At 40.3% G+C, this 15,090-nt stretch overlaps 1 protein-coding gene across 2 annotated transcripts; it reads right to left on the reverse strand.

Moving 5' to 3' along the window:
- Positions 1–1,868: 1,868 nt before the first annotated feature.
- Positions 1,869–14,878, reverse strand: WDR53 (WD repeat domain 53). Of its 2 annotated transcripts, none has more exons than XM_008708375.2 (3): positions 14,805–14,878; positions 8,087–8,582; positions 1,869–2,493 (listed from the first exon to the last, which is right to left on the reverse strand). In XM_008708375.2, the coding sequence occupies exons 2-3, from the start codon at positions 8,564–8,566 to the stop codon at positions 1,897–1,899; spliced, it is 1,077 nt and encodes a 358-aa protein (XP_008706597.1). In that variant the 5' UTR covers positions 8,567–8,582; positions 14,805–14,878; the 3' UTR covers positions 1,869–1,896. The 2 variants fall into 2 exon arrangements, with proteins under 2 accessions (XP_008706597.1, XP_008706599.1); XM_008708377.2 differs by lacking the exon at positions 14,805–14,878 and adding an exon at positions 14,555–14,732.
- Positions 14,879–15,090: the final 212 nt, after the last annotated feature.

A 15,090-nucleotide genomic window follows, 5' to 3' on the forward strand; every position in this document is an offset into this window, starting at 1 on the left:
GATGGTATTCCCCCTTCCTTAAATTCCAAGTGAGATCACTCAACAATATTTATTGATTGCCCACTTAATTGGTTAGGACTCTTAGCTGCAAGTTAAAATAAAGGCTCTAAGAATACATTTGTTTTAGATACGGTTGTTTCAAGGCTCAAAATCACTGAGTATTCTCTCTCTCCACCTCTAGGAAAAGACTTTCCACAGGTGGGGTACCTGTAGCCTCATATCTTAAGTAGTACATGCTGGATTTTCCTTGGACTTCTCAGTTGTGTGAGCGAAAAAACTCCTTTTATTCCCTTAAGCCAATTTGAATTTGGTTTCTGTCACTGAACAAGTGTTCGGACTAAAATCACACTTACCAAAGAATTCTCCACAAACAAGGATAATGATAACCAGATTCTCTTCAAAACTTTGAATGTAACAGTAGTTAGTATAGGGGCACCTGGGTGGCTCAGTTGGCTAAGTGCCTGACTCCTGACTTCAGCTCAGGTCATGATCTCATCAGGGTTATGAGATCCAGCCCCGCACTGGGCTTAACACTTGGTATGGAGCCTGATTAAGAATCTCCCCAACCTGGGTGCCTGGGTGGCTCAGTCGTTAAGTGTCTGCCTTCAGCTCAGGGCGTGATCCCGGGGTCCTGGGATTGAGCCCCACATCAGGCTTCTCTGCTGGGAGCCTGCTTCTTCCTCTCCCACTCCCCCTGCCTGTGTTCCCTCTCTCGCTGGCTGTCTCTCTGTGAAATAAATAAATAAATAAAATCTTAAAAAAAAAAAAAAAAAAAAGAATCTCCCCCACCTCCCCTGCTTGCCCTCAAGCTCTCTTAAAAAAAAAAGAGTAGGCAGTATAAGTCGAAGCAGAAAGAACATGCAGAGAAGACAGCAATCCAAGCCATGATGAAAAGCAACGTGCTCGTGACATTGTATCTTGGTTTCTAGTCTTTACTTTTTTTTTTTTTAATATTTTATTTATTTATTTGAGAGGGAGGGAGATAGGGAGAAAGACAGAGAGAGAGAGAGACAGCATGAGTATGCATGCAGGGGGGAGAGACAGAGGGAGAAGGAGAATCCCAAGCAGACTCTGCACTAAGCCCAGAGTCTGATGCCGGGCTAGATCTCACGACCCTGAGATCATGACCTGAGCTGAAACCAAGAGTCCATGCTCAACTAACTGACCCACCCAGGTGCCCATATTTACCTCTTTTATCTCTTCTCTATTTTTTCTCAGAATTTCTTATTCTTAACTTCAACTTATTCCTGGTTCTATCAACACCACAGCTTGGATTACTGCATAATATCCTAAACTGATTAGACCCTGAAGCCCTTTTCTTAGAAACAACAAAAGGTAATTGTCAGCAAAGCCTTCTGGGCTTTACCCAAAACAAGAAAGAACAGGCTTCCTCTTCCAACTTGGTAAGGCTCCTCATGACATCCTAGGATCTGAAATAACCAGTCATAACTAACGTGGGGACTACATTTGGAATAGATCACATGTGGGCTTCCCTGAGGCAGGAGGCTTGACAAGACAACCAAGATCCTTTCCAGGTAAGTAATCATGCCTGCAACTTTCCTGGTTCTTTGTTACTTAAAATCTTTGAGTCTCAATTACTGTGGCAATAAAATGAGGGGAATCGCCCACATCATGGATTTGGAAGAAGAAATCAAACATGTAAAATGGCTGGTATATGGCCATTACTCAATGAATATTACTTCTCTTCCCTCAAATTTTGTTATTTACCATATAAAGTATTACCTAATTATCTTTCGCTCAAATGCCTTATAATTTATATGATGGAACAGTACTATTCCACATACGACAAACATTAAGAATGACAAAAATGAAGAATCAGGATTTTTTTTTAACCTATAAAAAGTTGCTGCAGTTTTTCAAATGATTTTATTGGATTTAAAATTCTTTTAAGGGATATACAGATATACAACTAGTTTGATCAGCTACTAATATATTCTGGTATCCCTTTATTCTTGTAGTCAAGAGCCAATTCACCTTTTCTCCATGTTCAATACTTAGCTTTGGTAAAATTTTGCCGTGTTCTTCTTCATCTGCTACTGGAGCAGGAGTGTTTCCACCCTGCTTGGTATAAGCTGCTCTTTTCGTTTTCTTCCTGTGAGTAGGTTTCGTAGGACTCTTGTGTTTTTTTTCAACTTCACTGCTTATATCCCACAACATTATCTTCCCATCATTCCCTCCGGTAAGCAGCAAATAGGATTCTGGCAGAAAGCAGACCTGGGACACTCCCAAAGTGTGGCCCTTAAATCCCAGTTCCTGTTCACACTTAACTCCCATCACCCTAAAGATTCGAACCTTACCATCTTCTGCACCACAGCTAAAAATATTGCCACATGATGCCACAGACACAGAGTGGGCTAAAGCAGGGTTTAAAAGCTGACCAGGTGATTGTGGGCTTTCCATCTCTTCTGTTTCATCTTCCTGCAAGTTTGTAATCCAGAGTGGCCGCGCTTTCTGAAGGTTCCACAGCATCACCTTCAAATGAGAGGGAATTACGTAGTCAGAGGTTTAGCCATTTTGCTTATTTTGCTCCACTATCATGCTTACTCCACTTCTAATGAAGTCATCAAAGTAGTTTGACAATAATTAGCATGACACAGTTTCAGCAATATTAAATTTTTAAAAATTCATATGGCACCACAATATGCCAGTGGAATGCTACCCTCGTGCCAAAACTAGGATGCCAATGGGCGGTAAGGTAGAATTTAGAAAAAAAGATCCTGAATAACTTGCAATTAACAACCCCATTAAAGTGTAATCCACATTCTTAAGCAGTTGCCAGTTTAAGTCATTGTACCCTCATCTCTGCAAGTAAAAAGAAAATTTTGAAATTTATTTATTTAATTTTTGAAAATATTTCATTTATTTATTTGACAGTGAGCACAAGCAGGGGGAGTGGCAGAGGGAGAGGAAGAAGCAGACTCCCCAGTGAGCGGGGAGTCCGATGTGGGACTTGATCCCAGGACCCTGGAACCATGATCTGAGCTGAAGGCAGACGGTTAACCAACTGAGCCATCCAGGCACCCTGAAAATGACGAAATTTATTAATTTTAGTTTATGCCGGTTGCAGGTCAAAAAGCCCATCAATTAAACAAATGAAATCTGGAATGCTTTCTCTTTCCTCTCACGCTACCTAAATTACCCATTTTAGGGGCTTACCTCAAGTCTCTATCCTTCTAGGAAGGCTTTCCTAACTATTTCAGCCTACTTCTCTCTTTCCCGTGTTAATTTCTATGCTATTAACTAACATATACTACTAGCTTGTCAGTTTCTTAAGATTTAATTCTTCTTTTTAAAAAAATTTTTAGTAGACTCCATGCCCAATGTGGGGCTTGAACTCATGACCCCAAGATCAAGAGTCACACACTCCACTGGCTAAGCCAGCCGAACGCCAATTCCTCTTTGCTAACGTCTAGCACAATGCCTGGAAAAGAGCAAAAATTCCATACCTATCTGTTGGTTAATTTGACATCCTGATATATGTGGGTTTTTTGTTGTTCCATACTATGATTTTGGACCTACTAAATTGATTTAAATGAAATGCTAATTAAACCTGTATAAAACAGAACAAAAACAATCTTTGTGAATTTATTTTACTCTATACTAGTGATTCGTTTTATTCCCACAGCAACTAATCTGAAAAGGAAAATATTCTTCATATTTCAGAGAACAGACAGCCTTATTTTTTACCCTCTAGTATTTTTTAAAAATACATTTATTTATTTGAGAAAGTGCACGTGCAAGTGGGGGAGGGGCAAAGGGGAGAGAGAGAGAATCTTAAACTCCTCACTGAGTGTAGAGCCCAACATGGGGCTCGATCCCACGACTCTGAGATCATGACCTGAGCCGAAACCAAGAGTCAGATGCTTAACTGACTGAGCCACCCAGGCACCCCATATTTGACCACCCAGTATTAGCCCTTAATTATGACTCAATTTAAAATGGACACTAGACTAAGTATGAGCATGTTCAGTCCAAAGCAGAGATTTGAATTGATAAGATTACTACTGCCGATGATATTAAGGATTTAGTTTTCTACTGAAGGTAACTTCCCTCAACTCAGCGACATCTAATAACATTTATATTCTGTTTTTATCAAGGAAAGCACTGAAAACCCTTTTGGATTAGATTTATAACATTATACTAAGTGGCCAGCAGTTGCTATTTGGTGAAAACAAAATACTAAAAAACAAAGTAAACTAAAGTAAGATAAAGAAATATCAGAAAACATAAGAAAGATGAACAAGTACTAAAATGGAATGTGGAAACAATCTCTATAGAAAAGTCTGAACACAAGGAAGATAGACATTCCAGAATCTGCTAGCTTACATGTCTTGGCAGGTATCCCTAAGTCTTTCTTGCACAGCCCTGTGTGATGCCTGGATTATATTTTCTGTCCTCCCAAGACATCTAAGCATGAACTATACGCAGTGTTTTCAGCAGCTTAAACTTCTTTTGTATTTACTGAAATCATCTAAATGTGTTAACAGTCATCCCAGATTCTACCAATCTAAGAATCATTTCCAAGTATTGAAGATTCCCAGACGGTTTCTGCCTGGACATTCTCTATTCATCACTTTATTCCTCCTAACTGCTGAAGATTCTAAGGTGTTTTACAATTTCTCAACCACTGGTTCATACGGTGTCACCTAAGCAGGAAAGCGAAAGATATGGAAAGAAAGAATACAAAAGTTTGGGGTTTATGGTCCTATAAAATATCAGAGGGGGAGAAAGTGAACAACTGGCAAATGTTCAGAGATGAATGCGAGCACATCAAATGACCCTGCTCACGAATTTCTCCCGCTACAAAAACATTTCTTTCCACACAGAAGAATCATTTTCAAGGAAAAAAGCCTCTTCTACCATCCTGATCCTTAAGTGTTGGTACTAGTGAACTTTCAAACTCCAGAAAGAACAATTAACCTTTGAATCATTTATTTTCAGATGTGGAAAGGAAGGGCAAAAAAATCAATGTGTATGCCACAGAAATATATGATGGTCTTTTTTTTTTTTTCTTCTGCAAGATTTCATTTATTTATTTGACACAGAGAGAGACAGCCAGCAAGAGAGGGAACACAAGCAGGGGGAGTGGGAGAGGAAGAAGCAGGCTCCCAGTGGAGGAGCCGGTTGTGGGGCTCGATCCCAGGATCACGCCCCGAGCTGAAGGCAAACGCCTAACGACTGAGCCACCCAGGCGCCCCGAAATATATGATGGTCCTAAATTTCCAAAGGTCTTTACGAGAGAAAACTATATTTGAGTGGTGGCTACCCACGTATTTATTTAATGTTATTCTTACACTTTACACATATATATTTTATAGCTACTTAATAAAAATTAAGCAGTCTCAAATGTCTTAATAAATCACTTTAAGGTCTCTGCCCCTCCAAGTGTGCTTTGCCTAATTATTTAAACCTATCTAGATCAAAGGACATAATTTTTATAATTTCTATAATAAAGATTTACTGTGTGTGGCAATAATCAATCCCTGCCTTGAGATAAAATGTTTGTTCGGAGAGAAAGCACTCCCAAAATTAACTTTCTAAGAATTCCCTTCCACTACTATACCAACATTCTTGGACCCTTCCATAGGCTGGCTATTCTTCAAGTTTAGAATAATACTGGATAACTAGGTTTTAAGAAGTAAACTGTGGGGGGCGCCTGGGTGGCTCAGTCATTAAGCGTCTGCCTTCTGCTCAGGTCATGACCCCAGCCCAGCGTCCTGGGATTGAGCCTGAGTGGGGCTCCCTGCTCAGTGGGGAGCCTGCTTCTCCCTCTCCAACTCCCTGTGCTTGTGTTCCCTCTCTCACTGTCTCTCGCTGTCAAATAAATAAAATCTTAAAAAAAAAAAAAGAAAGACAAAAGAAGTAAACTGTGTAAGATATTACAGTTTCAACTTCAGTTAAGGAAAGTGATTTCCTAAAAGCACAGTTGTGCTGTCTTACCACTGTTGTTACAGCACAACACAATGCAGAAATTAATCTACAGTGAATTTTTAGCAAGTCTTGGGAGTCAAATCAAATAAGCAATATAAATCTCCTTCTCACAAAATATTTATAGCCTATACTGTTCTTTAGCAGCTGCCTGCCACTGTAACTTCTCTCCTAGAACTGGAGGCGAAATAATAAATTCTGGATGCCCATTTCTTATCTAATTTGAAAAGTATATAGGTCATTTTTGCACATTGAATTGTTTACTGCCATGCTTAGTAAGTTAATGAACCAGTGACTGACAACTGGTATAGCTTAAGGATGAAAGAATGACTAGTCAAAGAGACACTGTACAATCTGTCTACTTAAAACAGATATCCACCTGGATATGTTAAGTCTTTCTGCACAAGTAGGCAGGTCATCACCACGAGGGTAGAAAATGCAGGTTTGTTAAGGGCTTGGTCAAGACCCGGAGTGGAAAAGGAGTTTACAGGTCGTAGGATCACTGTGCACCTTAGGGCAGAATGATTCTCAATAGAGGAACTATAGACATTTTTGGTAAGACATTCTTTATTGTTTAGGGACTGTCCCAGTGCTGTAAGACATCTCCTGATTCTGCCTACTAAATACCAGTAGCTTGGGGGAGGGTAACGGCAGTCATTATGAAAACAACAACAACCAGCTTCATTTATTTCTAACTTATAAGGGTATGCAGAGGGTAAAGAAGGGAGTGGTAAATATTGCTGGCCAAAAAGGTAGAAAGACAAATCTTTGATGCTATTAATGGAATCAAAGTGTCTTGAAAGATACTGTACACAGTTAAGAATGTAGATTAAATGCCTAGAACAGTGCAGGGCACACAGGTCATTAATAAACAATTATTCTTTTTCTAGGAGTCACCTGTCCCCAAACCAAGAACTTTTTCGACTACATTACTGATGATATCCTGCTTGACGCTGCTGATGTCACAGAAAGAACATATAGGCTTTGCAGCCAGAGATACTGAAGTTTGGAATCTCAATTCAGGCAGCTATGCGAACACTTAATTTGAACCTACTCTCATTTCTAAAAAAGAAATAGTAACTATCAGGATGTGATTAGAGTGAAAACTAATGTATGTAAAGCACTGGCCAGAACTAAGTACTCACCAAAGAGAAGCCATCAGGTTATATCTTTTATCTGAATGTTTAAGAGAATGAACTGGATTATGCTCACTCCAGTGATAGAAGATTTACTTTTAAGAGGAAGTACATCTGCTATGGGACAGTTCAAGCTATCTAAAAGCTTTCTTTTATTAAACCAAGATCTGGGGGCGCCTGGATGGCTTAGTCAGTTAAGCATCTGCCTTTGACTTGGGTCATGAAAAGGGGCCTGGAATCGAGTCCCACGTTGGGCTCCCTGCTCGGCGGAAGCCTGCTTCTCCCTCTCCCCACTGCTCATGCTCTCTCTCTCGCCATCTCTCTCTCTCTCAAATAAATAAAATCTTAAGAAAAAAAACCCACACACACAAAAATCTGCTTCCCTAGGACTTCTATTTAGACTAGCACATTCCACTCTTTCCTCTCATGAAAACCAAGAATTAAACACTTACATTTCCCCCACAAAATGGAGTTTCTAGATATATCTACTCTCCTGATGGCTTTCCTCTGAATTTGGTCTAATTTGTGATGTTCCTTTCAAAACTCACTGAATGCAGTGCTCTGATCTTGGTCACCAGTACACAATGCTTCAACTGATGTGCCACAGAATTTTAAAGTAAAAACAAAAAATCCAGTCCCTCTTAAAACAAAACAAAAACAAAAACAAAAAACGGTTTGCAGACAGCGGGTGATAAAGTCTGCCTTTGGCATGCTCCTTTGTTTACAAAGATATTTAGAATCAAATATTTGAATTCCCAGAGTTTATGACTCTTAAGCATAGAGAAAGGAAGGCTAAAGGATAAATGATTACTTTGTGAATAAAACCTACTAGGCTTTGTCAGGTTAGCATTAAGCATGCAGAAGTAAAGCTTATGATTCATACACAGAAAAGACATGTCAGTAGAGAACAGAAAATGCAAGGATATATTTAGCCTGATCAGTAATTTGATCGTTACCAAACCCATTTAGAAATTACCCAAGTGCTCTCTGCAAAGCATTACCTGCATATCCAGTCCACATGATACCAAGCTCTGAGGCCTCTGAGGTCGGAAAGCTACAGAGGAACAGATATTGGAATGTCTCTTCAGTGATCTGCTAACTTTCTTATTTTCCAAGTCTAGGATTTTGATTGCCCCGGAGTCATCAGCAGAAGCCAGCAGGTTTTCAGTTTCATTCAATGAGAGACAATTGATTTCTTCCTCATTCACATGAAAATGGTCCAAGGAACCTTTGAGGGACCTGACATCCAGTAAGCTAATGGTTTCTCCATGTGAGGCATACAGCTTGGTGGGGCAGGAGGGAGAGAATAAGACACTGGTAACATCATCGGCCCCTTGGAAGCGTGTATGTCCTAAAGGAGTCCCATCTTCACCCCAAGCCATGAGATCACCACCCTCTGCTCCAGAAGCCACTAGGCCTTCTTGACTTGCATTCAGGCAGAGAATAGGAGAAGAATGTCCACCAGTCCACTTGACGGCCATTATGGCCCAGGAGACTCTGTGAAGAAAGGGAAAAACTATAACCTCTCATTTGAGAACGTGATGGTAGCAGACAAATGCAATACGCAGTATTTCATTTAAATATTTTAAAAAGACATCTAAAAAAATTTCATTAAAAAAAAGACATTTGAAGATCAAGTCTACAAAAGCCTAGTTGGACACAGGACTGTGGGGCACCTGGCTGGCACATGCATAAATAGGCCTTCTTTGTAATCAGGGACCCAGGCAAACCTGGTCTTCCAGCATTTGATATGAGGCCTACATAAGAATAAACATAGGGGCGCTTGGGTGGCTCAGTCGGTTAAGTGTCTGCCTTAGGCTCAGGTCATGATCCTGGGGTCCTGGGACCGAGCCCTGCATTGGGCTCCCTGGCCAGCAGAGCCTGCTTCTCCCTCTCCCTCTGCCCTCCTCCCCCGACTCTTGCTCTACCCCCTGAAATAAATAAAATCTTAAAAAAAAAGAATAAACATTACATATTTAAATTAGGAAAAATACTTTTAAAAGAGAGCTGCTCAATCATCAGGTTATATCTTTTATCTGAATGTTTTAGAGAATGAGCTCTGGAGCTAGATTCTCTGGGTCTGAATAGCTTTACTACCTATTATTAGCTGGGTGACTGGGCAAGTTACTGAACTTCTCTGTGATTCATTTTCCTTCTCTATAAAATGGGGGTGGTAATAATAATAGCACCATTTTACAGGCTCATAGAAAATTAAATAATATATGTAAAGCACATGTAATAGTGCTTGGTACATAATGAGTGTTCAAAAAATATTATCACTATCACTTTTCCTATTTTTTTTTAAAAGATTTATTTTTTAAAGTAATCTCTACACCCAATGTGGGGCTCAAACCCACAACTCTGAGATCAAGAGTCACACGCTCCATCGACTGAGCCAGTCAGATGTCCCTCACTTTTCCTATTTTTATTAGGCTGGTCAAAGCGGCATCACAGATCTGTCCCAGTGGTGCTCAAAGTATGGCCTCCAGACTGGCAGCATCACCTAGGAACTTAGAAATATAAATTGCCCAATACCACCCTAGACCAACTGTATCAGAAATGCTGGGGTTAGGGCCCAGCCATGTGTTTTAAGAAGCCCTCTGGGTGATGCGAATATATACTAAAATTGAGACTAGTACACCAATAATCATCCAGGGAAATGGTTAAAAATGTAGATCCTTGAAATATTACTCAGCCATCAAAAAGAACGATTTCACAACATTTGCAGCAACATGGACGGGACTGGGGGAGATAATGCTAAGTGAAATAAGTCAAGCAGAGAAAGACATTATCATATGATTTCACTCATTTATGGAACATAAGAAATAGCAGGGAGATTGGTAGGAGAAGAAAGGGAAGAATGAAGGGGGGGTAAACAGAAGAGGGAATGAACCATGAGAGACTATGGACTCTGAGAAACAAACTGAGGGCTTCAGAGGGGAGGGGGGTGGGGGATTGGGATAGGCCGGTGATGGGTAGTAAGGAGGGCACGTATTGCATGGTGCACTGGGTGTTATACGCAAGTAACGAATCATGGAACGTTGCATCAAAAACTAGGGATGTACTGTATGGTGACTAACATAACATAATAAAAAATTATTATAAAAAAAATGTAGATCTTTGGGTTTTACCGCCAGAGACTAATTCAGTACATTATTTACCTTTATTCTCAACACAACCCTTCCGTTTAGTATCATTCCATTTTAAAGTTAATAAAACTTGAGTTTCAAAAATGTTAAATAATTTGGTCAAAGTCATCTGGCGCTTAGGACTTGTACGTGGGATCCAATACAAAGGGATCCCAAACTTTTAAATAATGAAGACTGTTTTCCAACAATTCCACCTGACGATAGTTTTTAACTTGTTAGTATTCTCTGAAAATACAGAAAATAACCAAAAGCCACGAATAATTCATTACTGCTTTTAAATGTACTTATGTATTTTTATTATTTTTTAAAGTTTATTTTATTTATCTCTACACCTAACACGGGGCTCAAATTCACAACGCTGAGATCAAGAGTCACATGCTCTAACGACTGAGCCAGCCAGGGACCCCGTACTCACATATTTTTATAATTACCTTATCACCCACTTACACTTAACAGTCGCACTTATGTACAAAATTTAGATTCCTGATACACTAGGCATCCCAGATTTATACAATGAAATTGCCACAAAATACTACCCAGCCTCAACTGCCTGTTGCATAAAGCAAAAAAGGAAATAAGGGCAATTTATATAACTCTAAACGTTCAGACAAAAGGAAGCAAACAAATCTACCTGAACAAATTTAATGTTTCATTTCACAAGCCAAGGGAGCATTTCTCCAGTAAGAAACTGTCATAGTTGACTTCATATTTTCAGATATGATACCCGAATTCAATCCAATAGTACAGATAAATTTCCTAATATTGTTTTGAAAAATAATTTTAAATACTGGCAATCTGCCTAAAGTTTCTATTCCCAACACAAGGCTTATTTCCTCCCATTTTTAGGAACTCACACATACACAGAATAACTAACCAGACTGCTAAAAAACCTCTAATCTTTCAGTAATCAAAGTAACAGAGGGGTGTGGGGGGGAACAGAAACATGGTCACAAAATCACATACAGCAATTTTCATAAAGATGACAAAATGGGAAAGACAAAAAGATACTTTATTTCAGCAGAAGCGCTGAATTAGAATACAGAGGAAACTAATTAGAGACTGAAACAAGTTTTAAAAGGAGAGGTTTGAGAGGAAATGACTCAGAGAGAGGTAAAGTCAGGGAACTCTGGTGGTTTGATTTTTGCTGACAAGTAATGAAAGAGTAGTTAAAATAATTTTCTACCATTAAAAAGGCTTGCCAAATGTTCAAGATAAACCAAGAAAACAGGACACTTAGCACAATTTAAAATTAAAGGTATTAATTAGGGACTGCCATATGTGGTGACTACTGATTTGTCATTTAATACAGATAATATACTACCTTAAACTATGAAGTTTGTAGTAACCATTGAAAAGGGCACTTAAGTTAAAAATAATTTTGTTCAACTCTTTTCTTTAAAGACCTTATCACTTATTTCCTCCGTCAGTTTTAGTTTTTCCACAGTGAATTAAGTTTAAAGTCCGAAGTCAGCCCTCTACAGCTTTAGGATTTTGTGTGCACAGAGGTTTTGGATCCTTGCTGGGATTTTAGGTTTTTTGTTTTTTTTTTAAGATTTTATTTATTGATTTGACAGAGATAGAGACAGCCAGTGAGAGAGGGAACACAAGCAGGGGGAGTGGGAGAGGGAGAAGCAGGCTCCCAGCGGAGGAGCCTGATGCGGGGCTCGATCCCAGAACGCCGGGATCACGCCCTGAGCTGAAGGCAGACGCTTAACAACTGTGCCACCCAGGTGCCCCTGGGATTTTAGGTTTTATCTAAGACAAGAATAAGATAGGGTTTCTAGTACTTCTATTTCTTCATCACGTATCTACCCACAGGCAACCTAAGTAAATGCTGACTGGCAGACAAAGTTTTAGCAGGTTTTCTTCTGAATATAATTTTTTTTAATGGAAAAGAGTAACTCAATTTTAAAGACACATTTGGTTAAGCTCACCCTGAAGTGTGAGAAATTAGGCAACAAATGGATTTTGTACTTAAATGAATTATTATAGATAATAGCACTGTTCCCGTTAATTTTTCCATAGTGGAACCAGTAGTATATATTAATTTCACAAGAACAAGGTCAGCTCTACCTTAACCTCCTAGACATTAAACTTCTAATCTCTACATCACATGGAAAATATTTACTGATCACCAACCTATTACCTTATCATGCAGACTATAAATCAGAGTCAACCAGAGGCCCCCCCCATCACTTGTTTACTTAGTCTACAAAATTAAAATTGTTATTTTGTAAAACATACCCAAAGACCACCATCGAAAAGTATTAAACAATAGACTGCTGTGGTAGAAGGCAGTGGGGAAAAAAATGTAATTAAATCTGGTTTAATGTAATTAAATCTTTCAGAAATGAGTTGTCAAGGCACTGTTCCTTGTTTTTCTCTTCCTGGGACTGGAAAGCCTACCAGAAATAGGTTAAGTGCCATTATCTCCATATCCAGGTATCAGGTCAACAAGCTTCTCTTCTCACAGGTAATGTCTAAAGCACACCAATTAATCATATCCTATTGTGAATTACTCTAATTAGTAATAGATTCCTTTAACAGCTAATGAGATCATGGACTGAGCAGGGAAAGGTGGGGTATCTTGAGAGCAGTTTTAGAAAGGGTGGAGGGCAAAGATGGAAGTTCTGAACAGTCAGAGGGCAAGACGGTACTCAATACAGGGGAGGGGCAAGGTCAGGAGGGTGATTTGTAGAAAGAAAAGGACCTAGTCATAAAGAAAATCTTTTCCAGGGCACCTGAGTGGCTCAGTCGGTTAAGCATCTGACTCTTCATCTCAGCTCAGGTCTTGATCTCCAGGTCATTGAGTTCAAGCTCCAAGTTGGGCCCCACACTTGGGTGTGGATACTACTTAAAAAAAAAAAAAATCTTTTCCTATTTTGAAATTTTGCCTGGGCCACTTGAAGGGGTACTTTGTCACAAAGGCATCTCACTGACTGGACTAGATTAGCACCAGAATTATCTCATCAAATCTTTCCAACGCTCTACCTTACCTATACTTGACAGGATAAACACTAAAGTCTTTAATAACTGATGATCTCTAAACCCTGCTCCAGTTATACTTCCATGGGCTCACATGTCCTTTTCAAGTGTTTGTGCCTTTAAAGCTGTTTATTCTGTCTGGTTCTTTGCCCCCTTCTCAGATGGACCAACTCTACTTATCCTTGAAGATTTAAAAGAGGGGCCCTTGGGCAGCTAGTCATTTAAGCGAGATTCTTGATCTAAGCTCAGGTCTTGATCTCAGGGTAGTGAGTTCAAGCCTTGCATTGGGCTCCACACTGAACGTGAGGCCTACTTAAAAAAAAAAAAAGAGAGAGAGAGAGAGATTTAGAAGAAATTTAAGTGCCTTCCCAGACAAAACTTGGACCTCCTTCCTTGGATATCCTATAGTTGAAAGCTGAAAAATGAATAATGAATACAACTCCCTAGCCTGAGATTACACTACCATTCAAATAATATAAAGTAATCACTATCACTACAGTAAGTATAAGTCAACTTCTTTTTCATACGTTTGGGTTTTCCAAAGTTGGTCTTGATGTGGAGAAGCTGGATAGCAACCAAAATGATTGGAGGGCTGTGGCATTAGCACTAGTAAGGAAAGAATCTGGGTTACTAAGCCGGGAAGAAAAAAAAAACAAACCATCTGGGAAGAAGGGACTGGCAACTAATAATCAAACACCATTTAGCAGAGAGTAGAGAATGTAGTTGCTGTTCTTTTGTTTTTAATGGAGAACTAGAAATGTATTATACACAGCAGGGGAACTACTGGAAAGATTTCTTACTACATAAAGGCAAGACAGTGGAGTCGACTACCCAGGGAAATCTGTGAACCTTATAATAATTTCCTCATAGTTGTTTTGAGAATTATATAAAACCCGAGTAAAGGACCCCTACCACAGTGCCTTGTTCACATGATGGTTAGTATTTTCTCTCACTGAGCATTCTTTAAAGGCTGTAAAAAACTTTGGCCACCTAGGAAAATGCAGTATGACCAAATAATGCTTAAATTCTTTCTCTTCCAAGAAGCCATCTATAATTACAGCCTCCACATCATTCTCCTTATTGGAATGTCTAATTATGTAAAAACACGCTCCCTTGATCCGCCTACTAATTGGGTTAGTAGGAAACAGTGGGAAAGGCTACATTTTGTCCAAAAGAATGGAGCACTTAACCAGCAATTACACGGCACTTTCAGGCTATCCAAACATTTGAGCGTGGCGCGGGGGGTTCAAATGAAGACCTTACTTGCCGAATACACGTTAGGACACATGTTCTGATTAAGTACCACACTACCAATAAAGAACAAAAGGGTCTGACCAGGAGAAGACGACCTCAGCTGCCGAAGGTAAAGAAAGAAGATCCAATTTAAGCCGAAGGCGGCGGAGCTAGGAATTGCCTAGCAAGGAGAGGGAAGTTTCATGCGTTAGGTTGGAGTCTGAAGCAGTGACCTGACACAGGGAAGCCTCACGAGGAAAGGGGCCCAGGAAGGCAGACGCGAGACCACTAGATCAAAAAGAGGAAAAGGTACCGGAGGACAGTCACAAAGCCACAAGCGCCAGCTTCATACCTGCGCTTCCCGCTTCCCTCCTCGGCGCCTCGTGATGACCTCACCCATGGGCGCCCAATCCCATGTAGGGTTGGGCGAGGGGCGCCTCAGCCAAACAGTCACATCCGGGGCCGAAAGGAACCGCGAGCGAGCTGGGCGTGCGCCCTTGCTTCGTGCCCTCAACCAGTATGGCGCAGCCACGGGCGCGCCGCGGGGAGGCCGTGCGAGTCGGGCGGTTCCGACGCCCGCGCTGAGCCGGGGAGGGGGGGCGGGGGACGCCCGTGCGGCCGGTGCGTCTGCCCTCAGT

This window comes from Ursus maritimus, unplaced genomic scaffold, assembly GCF_017311325.1.
Source record: "Ursus maritimus isolate PB19 unplaced genomic scaffold, ASM1731132v1 scaffold_4, whole genome shotgun sequence".
Taxonomy (NCBI): Eukaryota; Metazoa; Chordata; class Mammalia; order Carnivora; family Ursidae; genus Ursus; species Ursus maritimus.

What these genes read in the sequence shown, in the direction of transcription:
- WDR53 (XM_008708375.2), bottom strand. Translation starts at nt 8,566, where the DNA reads ATGGCCGTCAAGTGGACTGGTGGACATTCTTCTCCTATTCTCTGCCTG. An exon ending in CATGTGGACTGGATATGCAG is followed by an intron (nt 2,494 to 8,086) that starts GTAATGCTTTGC and finishes TCTCATTTGAAG; the next exon opens with GTGATGCTGTGGAACCTTCA.